The sequence below is a fragment of the Trematomus bernacchii genome, unplaced genomic scaffold (genome assembly GCF_902827165.1).
Source record: "Trematomus bernacchii unplaced genomic scaffold, fTreBer1.1, whole genome shotgun sequence".
NCBI classification, from domain to species: domain Eukaryota; kingdom Metazoa; phylum Chordata; class Actinopteri; order Perciformes; family Nototheniidae; genus Trematomus; species Trematomus bernacchii.
In genome coordinates this window covers 11,055,386-11,067,111 of record NW_022987720.1, presented here as the reverse complement: position 1 = coordinate 11,067,111, position 11,726 = coordinate 11,055,386, and the positions used below count along the sequence as shown (strand labels likewise).

The 11,726-nt window shown below is 40.6% G+C and overlaps 1 protein-coding gene across 1 annotated transcript; it reads left to right on the top strand.

The window, feature by feature from the left end:
- Positions 1 to 7,346: 7,346 nt before the first annotated feature.
- gper1 (G protein-coupled estrogen receptor 1) lies at positions 7,347 to 9,593 on the top strand. Its single transcript, XM_034144272.1, has one exon. The coding sequence runs from the start codon at positions 7,490 to 7,492 to the stop codon at positions 8,579 to 8,581; it is 1,092 nt and encodes a 363-aa protein (XP_034000163.1). The 5' UTR covers positions 7,347 to 7,489; the 3' UTR covers positions 8,582 to 9,593.
- The last annotated feature ends 2,133 nt before the right edge of the window (positions 9,594 to 11,726 follow it).

Sequence of the window (11,726 nt, the reverse complement as noted above, 5' to 3'; positions counted from 1 at the left end):
GCAACCGGTGGGGACTCAGGAGCCAGGTTAGCTGTTTCCAGTCTTTGTGCTAAGCTAAGCCAACACTGCTGGCAGTAGCCTTATGTTTAACAAACAGATGTGAGTGTTATCAATGTTTTCATCTAATGTTAGTTCAATTAGACACTTTAAAATATACAAGAGTATATCTGGTTTCCACAGAAATGAATCTGTATACACTTTAAACTGTGAGTGCCACCTTGTTGCCTTGTTTGCCTCTTGTTGCGAGGCAAAGTGTACCAGGAAAAGCTTTTAAGAAGCATCTAAGGGGGAATGGGGAGGGGGAATGCTGACAAAGCAGAGTTTTTAAATGTGCTGCATTAGAGCCAGACCAAAAGTATTATAGGGTCAACTTCGGTCGAACATACAGCGTTAAACATCAGACCACCTATGAAGCCAGAACATTTGGCTTGTGGCTTCAAATGTTTTATCTGGCTGTCAACCAGATTTCACACACAGCCCGAGACCGCCGTTGTTTTTCCTAACTTCGGTCAAATCGTGCTGCACAATATAATAGACGAATATAGGGCCAGACAGGTTAGGGTTGATGTTTTAGAAATATATCTCACACTGTGATCCAGGGTGTCAGAAGGAATAAAATCCTGAAAAATAAGGAAGGGAGTAAAGTGTTGGATCCCTAGAGATGGAGAAATATTCATGGAACAAAACTCATAATGTAAAAGAAAGCAAACAGAAACGGTTGGACATTTTTAGTGTACACACTGGAGAGAGAATTCGTGTTTTCAATGCTCCTACATAATGACATCAAATAACAAAGACCACATGATGTAAAGCAGCGCTTGTTTGGATTCCAAGGTGGAATTAAAGGGACAGTACACCTCAAAATTGTAATGTAATGGTACTAGATGGCACTTCGCTTGTGGTGCTAAAAGTGCCAAAAAAAGGATTTTTAAAAACTAAACAGCCACGTCTCTTTTCAGAAATCATGACCCGGTTACTCAAGATGAGTCAGACATCTTTGGGAGTTTCATAGGACATTTTTGGAGAAATACACCTGCCAAACTTAAGGAACCAAACAATTTGTAATATTCTTCCACTTGAGGGTTGTCAATCAAACCAATTACAAAAGACAGATTACTTCATTCTTCATCATTCAGGAGGTTTTTATCTAGCTAAATTATCAACAGTAGTCTCTCCCTCTCTAAAACCATCGGACCCGGTGAGCAGAACCAGTAAAACAATAAATATCATGTTATCTAGATAAAATAACAGTTCTCTAAGTTTGAAAATTGTTGAATTTGGGATAATTGCAAAACTCAACAAAATACATAAGATAGTGCAGAAGAGGATAAGGTCCATATTCAAATCGTTTTTTATATCTGACAAAAAGCAAATTTTTCTTGAGAAACAAAATCAGAACTCTTAAATATTTTTTACATGTGGCCATTATCTTCTTCCGTAAGATATGCCTAGTCTTTTTAGGAAGCTTTAATGGGGAAATGTTGGATATTTGTACACTCCCTTCATGTTAATCCTACAGAACGGAGTAGAAGCTTCAGGAAGGAGCCTTCCTCTTTGACGCACAACATCACATCGCTCTGGGGAAACAAGCAGACCAGGGCAGATGCTTTAAAAACAACCCGCCCTTCCTCCCCTGACAGAACTTGTCTTTGCTTTTCCTCTTCAGAAATGGGAGCAGAGAATATAAAAAAAATAAACACAGTAACAATACAATTCCAGCTTGAGCTAAATATCAAACATGGCCCTGGAAGCAGCGCAGCAGAGGAGCTCTGCAGGATGTTCCACTCAGAGGCTGTGGTTGTGGCTGTGGATGGAGCCAGAGGAACATCAGACTGGTAAGTGGAGGCAGATGAGGGTGCAGTACCCTCCCTCAGCTAGACCTCCCACTTTCACTCCCCCAACCACAGGCAGTTAAACCCCCGACCTCCCATTAACAGCGCAGTAACATTGTCCTGCTGATTAGAAGTCACTGAATGAGAGCTATTGTTATCTTTTTCATGGCTAAGCTCCTTATGATACAAGAAAACATAATAATAATGTGTTTTCACAGTTATGGTATGATGTCATGGTTTTCGTATAAAAAAAACGAGACCAAAGCAAATGTTGGAGTCTCCTTGTACCGTATAATTCTTATTTAGCCTGCAGCCTCTTTGAAAGTCACTCACCTCATCAGACCCATAACCGCATCATTCATTTCTGTCATTCAGTCACAGCTCGTGCAGAGATTCACCTTGCAACGCATTATTCTCTGCTTATGCCAGTGGGCCACCCAGTGGACAAAAGCAGGAATTGCATCCTCTCTAATTTGAGCAAATGTGTTGGAAAGGTCTGGAAGGAAGTCATAATAGTATAATAAACTTGTATGTTTGTTCAACTTTTCAAGACAAAGTTACAATTATAATCAGGTGCTCGGAATACATATATTTTAAACAGACTCAAAACCATACAGCATTTACAAAAGGAGCTCCACATGAAAGTGTAAATAAGTAGAAAATAATTAAAATAATAAATTATATTAAAATGTGTAAATGTATTTTTATAAAAGTGTATTATTCAGCAACAAAAATTGATCCTACATATGAAAGAAAGTACAGCAAATACAATGAAACAATATAAGATAATTAAAATGTATAAGAACCCCATAGTATATCAATGGGTTTTAAGACATGATTTGACAGATACAAGTTAAAATTCAGGCAAAAATCATGTAAACAAACTTTAAACATTTGTTGAAAGTGGTTAAAGCACAATTTAACATAAATATTAAGTTGCTACAAATCATTTTTGCTGCAACACACTAGGGTTTAAATAACCTTTTCCCATTACGTGTAATTTAGCCATTGTAAGAGCATGCAAGATCCTTTCTCTTGTGGTACATTTTTCAGATAAAGTTCACTGTTTAGTTAACATTATTATGTTACTTATTTTCTTGGAAGTGATTTATAATTTAGAAGAATCCGAAAATCAGGAATGACACAACTCCACTTTTCAGCCCTTTTTATCTGTAAGGTTACTACATGCACCAAGACTGCCCTCTACTGGGCTTCAGACAGTTGCATCACATACACTTTCGTTAAAGGGGACCTATACATTTTTTTGGGGGTTTCCCTTTAACTGCAACATGTATGTTTAAGATATATTTCCACCAAAGCAAAAAGGTATGTATCTATTGGTGCTCTGCTTGAACACTGCGTTTGAGTAATCCTTACTTTATTTACTAATTTTACATCATCAATATTCAATAAAAATATGCTCTCCTTCCTTCCTTCCCTCCTTCATTCCTTTCTTCCGTCCTTCCCTTCTATCTTTGACACACTCCAGCACCGTTCCACTAGACTGACCGCCACATCCCTACCTTCCCGTTATCTGTGAGAAGTCATGCGGACTGAATAACTGATTTAAGGTAGCTCAGAGAAAATCACATATTTGGCTTGCTATATGACCTCAGAGCCCTTCCTTCTTCATCTCAGCTGCTGAATCAACTTTCTATACGGACAATGTTGTTCTCCTCACCCCAGATAGATTTCTCTGCTGTCCCCTCTTTTGTCAGAAACCCAGACATGTTTGTGGCAGCAGGGCTACCAGCTGCCGTGTTGACCCTTCCTGCTCCTTCAAACCATCACTGCTGCTCCGTTGTAACATACCGACATCTGATTCTCCAAGACATGTGGCCATCTGCAGTCAAACAGCAAGTGCACTTCTCCAAGATGAGGCCAGCGTTTGACCCATCTGTCAGATGCTGCCTTTAATTTCTCACTGATTCCAACTGTCAGCCTCAAACTATTATGGTTTCCATGCAGATACTTTGATCTTTTCACACTCACAGTCTCCTCCCTGAATTGTCCTTGCCCTTCTGTGGGATATATTTAGTTCTGCATATGTTGCTTGTCCTGAGAGTGTGAATATTCTTGTCACCTGAATACCTGTGAGATACTGAGAGCATTATAGGACTAGCAAAACGTCCACAAGAAAATCATTACTTTTTGTCATTTAAGTACACTTCCTAAATACTTTTGAGTTTTTACCAAAGTATAACTTGGTGCATGCAGGTGTTCTTTTCTTACCTTATTGATGTGGCGTTTCTGATTTCCATGAACTTACGTGATGTGTATGTAATTTCTTCTTTTTCTTTTGTATTGCCTGATCTCATACTGCCTGTGCTGCAGCACCTCTTTTCACCCTCTGTCTGAAACCAGAACCCAGTCTGCTCTGATTGGTTAGCTGGCCGGCTCTTATGATTGGTCAACCTCTTAGAGATGTCCAGCCTCTCACGTACATTGTGTTGGAGTGCTAGCCAATAAAAGCATGCGTGTTACATGACGTCACTATGTTGCAGAAGTAAACAAAAGACTCCAATGGAGGCGTATCAGTCCAGGGGGGGGAGTGGGTAGGAGAGAAACTCCCTCTGGAGGGAACTTTGGGATTATATCCTTTGGAGACCATTTACATGCACCAAAAACTGTATATAACACAGTACAGGAAAGGGAAAACCCCCTTAAATCATTATAGAGCCTCTTTAGATAACCTAAACAAAATTGTGACGTACTAACTAGGGCAGTGACATTTACATTTAAAGGGTTCAATGAATATATACAGAAGCAGGTGCAGTATGTCGTGTGTAGCACTTGAACTAACTGGCAGGCATCACTTGACTTTCAAACTTTTTAAACTGTCTCTATAAATACTGAACTGTACCCCACACCAAAGACTCTGTTCACATAGCCAAACATGAGAGTGACCTGCCCTGTCTTCAACCTCCTCCAGTGCACTCTCTCTCTGTTGTTGTTTGTATCTCATATAAAGCCTTGGAGCCGAGGCACAGCACTGCCAAAGGAGCTGCAACCCCAAACCTGCCAGCAATGATCCAGCCTCTGCCTCGACCTCTCTCCCCTCCGGCTGTCTGAGGATGCAGTGACTTTCCCACCATGCGAAGACCTCAGTCACATTCTGTCTTAAGGGGGTAATCTGAAATTCTTGTTGTCACAACCCCTTGTGTGATTTTATCCAAAAAGGACTCAAAATAGAATGTTCCACTGCATATTGTGACGATTCCAATCAAATCAGCATCAATATACTTCTCTCTGATGCTGTCTGTTCAATATCAATATATAAATAGCTCTGCAGCAGATGGTTTTTGTGTATCTGTAATTATTGCAGGCATCTCAAGGCTGTTAAGGAAACACTATCCAACAACACATCAAACAGGTCTCCATAGCCACAGTTTGGTCTTATAGATTAGTTTAAATTATGTAAATGTTAGTCTTTTTCCAGGAGCTAGCAGTCTGTTCTGTTTCCTCTTTATTGAGCATGAAGGCTCACAGTTTTCTAAGCCTCATCTGAATGTAATTTCAGTATTGAGAATGAACAGTAAATAAGCAAAGGGTCAGTGTCTTCTGTTTTGTGGGGGAATCAATAATCGATGCAGATCAGTGGGTACACTATTTCACAAACAAGTTGATGGAAAAACTAAGAAAGGTCATATGGGGTGTGTTTACACGGAACTTCGGACTAAGAGCTACAACCCAGGTGAACAAATACTGCAGGAAATATAAGTGGTTTCCATAACAACACTGCCTGGTCAAGGTAAAACTTCTTATCTGCTGCCCAAACTTTCATGTTATGGTCAAATCAGCTCTCTTGGTATAGCAACCTAGTATATATACAGTCCATACTACTTTCTCTATGTCTCTTTTATCCATTAAAAAAGAAAAAGTCCAAAACAAAAAACAAAAAAAGACAAATCTGCTGCCCCTTTCTTTTTTGTAGGTGCTCAGTGCTCACCTGTAATCACAAACTGGGGAACAAAAAGTGAAGGTAATGTGATGAAGCGTGGTGACAAACCATGGCTGACACATCATCACTTGCCTCTCCGCCTCCCCCCCCCCCCCCGCCCTCCTCTCCTCTCAGGGTTGGGCCAAACAGCAGGTGGTGCAGAAGAGAAGCCCGGACATGGGATTTTACAAATCTGTGGCTCTCCGACTTCTGTACCAGACCAGCATGGAGGAGCAACAAACCCCACAATTCAAAAAGTAAGTGCTGCTTTTGACATCTCTGCTATTGTTTGTGGTCATTTTCAAGTTTGAACATGTAAGGTCTTTCTCTAACTGCATGCATTTGTTCATTTACAGTTCATTTAAATGTTAGTGTCTCTGTAATTCTGTCGCATAATGAGTTTATTGTAACTAGCTTTTTTTAAAGCCGTAGCTTCTGCTCCGTTAAATGTCTGAAGTGGCTTTGTTTTTAATTTCCTGGAGAGCACTTTCCCATACTGTCAGGTCTCACTAATTATGGTGGGAACTATCTAAACAATCTCAGAAGAAAAAAACATTACAATATTATTTCAATGAGATTTCTTTAATATCCTGGATATTAAAGAAAAATAATCATTTGTTTAATTAGAGAAATATTTCACTATATATTGATACAACATATAGGAAGGGTTGTGTGATGCTTATTCCTTTATTGAATTGTTCTCTTTGTAAGAGTTTAGCCTATAATCACATGTGTCTTCCGTGTGCTGAATTACTTCTGTGAAGACTATGTTGTTAAGAATGCATTCATATTGCAGGAGGTTTCCTCTGGAGGAAATAAAACCCTTAGGGCTGTGCATGTTTCCCAAAGGTCCCGTTTGCCTAACATTGTAGTCGTCTTTCCTATCCCTGGGGAAAGTCAGAAATCCAGAGCCTGAAATTCTTCGACAAATGAAGAGATAGTAAGCAACGTAAAACTATTGCAGTTAATATAGAACAAAGATGTTATATGATGTAATATATAACTGAGATTGATGTGTCTGGACTGGAACCTTCCAAACACAGAGGTTTGTTCAATTTTAATGAAAATATATGTCACCAATTCAAAGTCATTGAGTCTGGACGAACCATCTCTGCAGCTGTGATTGGCCAAGGATTTCTAAGGAGGATTTCAATGCATCTGTTTAAGTCTGAAGCGTGAATGTTAATGTGCTAACTTATGTCTGCCATTTATTTCAGACACCTTTAAACTTCTTCTTTCCAAGTGGACTGGTGTCTTCTTCATCTAAGGGGTGTGTTTTATTTAAAAAAAAATGCTATACCTTGTAGTTGTTCTTATTTAGAATTGCTGCTTTTTCCAAGTCTGTGCTCCTAATTGTCTGTCATGTTCTGATTTTCTTTCCTTCTCTCCACAGCTCAGGTGTCACAGCAATAGCGTCTCTGGCCGAGGCTCGCTGAATAAAGATGCTCACGTACTTGGATGGACAAATCGGATGACTCAAAGGAGGAGTCGGGTTACGAAGGCCATTTTAAGACATGGAGGTGCTTTTATTTCGTGTCTGGAATCTATGTGTGGACGAACCTTGATGTCAACATGAGGTCAAGGAAACTGTAACTTTTTTTGCTCCACTCACCTGACTTCTGTCAGCATGCAAACGCTGCATAGATGATTCACCCTGTAAAGAGACATCACTGGGAAGGAACAGGGTCTAATGATGTAGCATCAACAGGGGACTTACATGTGGGCAATGATTCAAGACAGTCCCATCACAGTCAGTATGGAAGTGCAGACAACCTCTCTGGTCTCGATATACGTTAACGCCACAGTGAACACTTCATATGAGTACAACGCGACAGATTTGACCGAAGACTCAAACCGATCTTACACCATCGGCCTCTTCCTGTCCTGCCTGTACACCATCCTCCTCTTTCCTATTGGATTTATCGGCAACATCTTAATCCTGGTGGTGAACCTGAACCACAGAGAGAAGATGACCATCCCCGACCTTTACTTTGTCAACCTGGCTGCAGCCGACCTCATCCTGGTGGCTGACTCCCTCATCGAGGTCTTCAATCTGAACGAGAAATACTACGACTACGCCGTCCTCTGCACCTTCATGTCGCTGTTCCTGCAGGTCAACATGTACAGCAGCATCTTCTTCCTCACATGGATGAGCGTTGACCGATACATTGCCATAGCTAGCTCCATAAGCAGCAGCCCTCTGAGAACTATGCAGCACGCCAAGCTCAGCTGCGGCCTCATCTGGATGGCGTCCATCTTGGCCACGCTGCTGCCCTTCACCATCGTGCAGACGCAGCACAGGGGCGAGGTGCACTTCTGCTTCGCCAACGTCTTGGAGATCCAGTGGCTGGAGGTCACCATCGGCTTTTTGGTGCCCTTCACCATCATTGGTCTCTGCTACTCTCTGATCGGGCGAATCCTCATGAGGGCGCAGAAGCACCGAGGACTGTGGCCCAGGCGGCAGAAGGCCCTGCGCATGATCGTGGTGGTGGTTCTGGTGTTCTTCATCTGCTGGCTGCCGGAGAACGTCTTCATCAGCATCCAGCTCCTGCAGGGCACGGCGGACCCCGCCCAGAAGACAGCTACCACCCTGTGGCACGACTACCCGCTCACAGGACACATTGTTAACCTGGCAGCTTTCTCCAACAGCTGCCTCAACCCCATTATCTACAGCTTTCTAGGAGAGACGTTCAGGGACAAGCTGCGGCTCTTCGTTAAGCAGAAGGCCAGCTGGTCAGTGGTGAACCGCTTCTGCCACCACACCCTCGATCTACACCTCCCTGTCAGGACCGTGGTGTCAGAGGTGTGACTGATAGGAAGAGGGACAAGAAACTCACAAGGTGTGCTAAAAACTCAAACATTTCACCCAGTGTGAAAAATAACCTCAGCTTTCTTCATCTGGTCTGCCTCTCAGTTAACCTGCTCACTTTCTGAACAAAAACACAAAAGCACCAAAAATATACACTCAAGTAAGAATGGGAATGACTCATGTAGATTACAGTACAATGCACATAAGGTACTTGAAGCTATGTTCATGTTTTCATACATGTTTAATTATGTACTTATTGTTTTCGGTGTGTGTTTTTTTCTTCAAAAAGTGTGTTTGATGGAAAGGAGCAAAATGTCAGCTTCTGTCCTTTTAAGGCGATGGATAGATGAGTGTCAGAGGACAACAGCTTTTGTGTAAGACAGACAATAATAAGTGATCTGTCATGCAAAATAACATGTTCTGGCTCTGTGTGGGATTACCTGCAGCAATAGCAAAGGCTGCAGCTCGGCATGCACAGAGGAGATAATGCATCACATCAAATCTAATCAGGCAAGGCAGGGGTCACTTCAGTTAAACCCCACATGGAAACACCTGTATAATGATGTATAACCTAGGGCTGCAACCATTAGTCGACTTATTTTCAGAAAAAATAATCACCAACGTCTTTGATAATTGGTTAATGGTTAAAGTTGGTTTGCATGCAAAAATGGCAAAAAATGATGTTTTTAGCCTCTCAAATGTGTTTCATTTTATATAAAAAGGCAATATATTTAGATTTTGGACTGACCAAACAAAATATTGACATACATCACCTTGAAATTAGAGGGATAGGGATGGACATGTTTCCAAATAATCAGCAGATTAATTGAAAATGACAATAATATCTAATGTAATACACACCATGAACACCATCATTGACAAAATAGCATTACAGGTAGAAAAAACCCAAAGAGGCAACAAGTAGCAGTGACTTTCTTTTCACTGTAAATATAACTGTACCCCTGTCTGTTTTTCTTCTGTTGAGCGGAAATGTCCTTTTGTAAAGCTAAACATGCGATGGAAAATGCACAAAAATGTGTTTTATTTTTTAGAAATAAAGAAAATATCCCACTTTTCCAGGAATATAAAAGGGAAGTCTTTGTGTATGTCTTCGAGTATTACACACATTAAATAAAGGGTATCGTAGCTACACCCTTTATTTTTGTATGTGTTATTTTTAGCATTTTGGTCACAGCCCGTCTTTGAATGTGTCCAGAATCTGATGTCTGAGGTCATCTATATTATGGAATAAGATATTACCACACTTGTCAGCTCCTGTTAGCATGATGATAAAGAAAAGAAGCAGGTGTTGCCTTGCCAGGAGGGGATCATAATGCCTAAACACATCCTTCACTGTTGACAACGTGAAGCTGCTTCCATTTTTTGTTCTTATTTAAAGCATATAACACTGATAAACTGCAATAGCCAACCAGACATGGGCCTGTGACAGAAAAAGCCACCTCGAAAAATACTTCATCTTCACATGTGTGGCTTGTTCTCCTATCTGTAAACGGATTCCACTAATTGTTTATTATCAAATTAACAGAAAAACTCAAATCTAACATATGACATGAGACATCAAATACCAAAAGGCCAACTTTGGAACGCGTGGATTCTCCCATCATCATGTACAGTTTGATGAAATGCTTTTGACAGAACAAAGATGCTCATTAGCACATTGATCAGAGGTTAATGTAATGCAGATTACCCGGCTACACAGGTGCAGCTTAAACATTTGAAATGGTCTCGCATCAGAGGCTTTAATGAAACCTGCTATAAAGTTTAACAACCTCAAATTGTTTATTGAACATTATAAATTCCTGTTTTCTACTATATTACAGTGCTTTCTTATGTCAAATTGTGCTCAGATTCATGTGCATTTCTTGAATCACAACAGGGTTTACAGAATATGATCTCTCTTTTATATTCTTAGAAAACCGACACAGCATGTGGTTTATGTGCATTGACCTCAACAGGTGGATGTATTATGTCACAACCATAAAAGAGTCCACAGAACTGTATCACGCTCAGATTGAGCATTGTGCATCAACATATAAAAAGGTGTATAGCCAGTCTGCGGTAGGCCTGAGTTTGTGTTTGTGCATGAGGCAGATAATGGCGTGACTTGGAAAAACAGGAGTCCAAACCACAAACTGTTATTCCAGCTGTAACAGTTCCGGCAGCCTGGGAAAGCAGCGCTGAGGATTGTTTAAGTGATTGTTTATGAGAGGCAAACTTGTTGTGGTACATGATGCTAAAGATTCTGTGTCCCATATCCTTATCATGCAGGAAAGCATTCAGCATGTTTTCACAGTTTTTAAACCTTGACAAAGATAATATGTATTTTTTTCTATTTGGATTGAGTGCAGTCTGAATACAGCACGTGTCTCTATCAGGGCCCCAGACGGTACACCAAACAGGAAGACAGGGAAGTAGTAATCCAATGAGAGCTGTCATGTTCTCTGAGATAAAGAAGCAACACCTAGAGGCCATCCGAGTCCGACAAGGTGTAAGAGACAAAGGATCATCTTTACGTCACACATACACACACACACACACACACACACAGACACACACACTGGAGATGCTGTGAGAAGAGGTTGACAGTGGACTGTGTGTACAGCTGAGAGCTCTGAGTGAGGTCAAAGGTTTGTGATGGCTGACGTCACAGAGAGTAGAGAGGGTGTGACTTTTCCCCTCGCTCACATTACTTCCTCTGGATGATACGGGATACAAATCTATCTGGTTAAAGAAAATAATGCTAAATAATTACGTAATTCATGCAAAAATATTGGGCAGATAAGCAGCAAAATGATGATGATAACAAAACCTCAAGCTTTTGTCCTGACTTAGATGAAAAGGTTGTTGGTAAAACTATTACAAATAGAGTAGTTTAGCAGGCTTATGGGTACATGTATGCTCATTGTACACCAGCTGCTGTTGCTTCAACTAATATAAGTACAAATATACTTTGTGCAGATGCAAATATACACAGTGGCCACTTTACTAGGTGCAAAACAATGGGATAATGCATAAAGTGAGGGGAAAAAAACACAAGTCTTGATGTTCAGTTTTTGTTCAGAGAGGTATGGATAAAGGCAGATTGTTGTTGTTCTATATTTTGTCACTTTAATTCATGTTAATG

What these genes read in the sequence shown, in the direction of transcription:
- gper1 (XM_034144272.1), top strand. Translation starts at nt 7,490, where the DNA reads ATGTGGGCAATGATTCAAGACAGTCCCATCACAGTCAGTATGGAAGTG.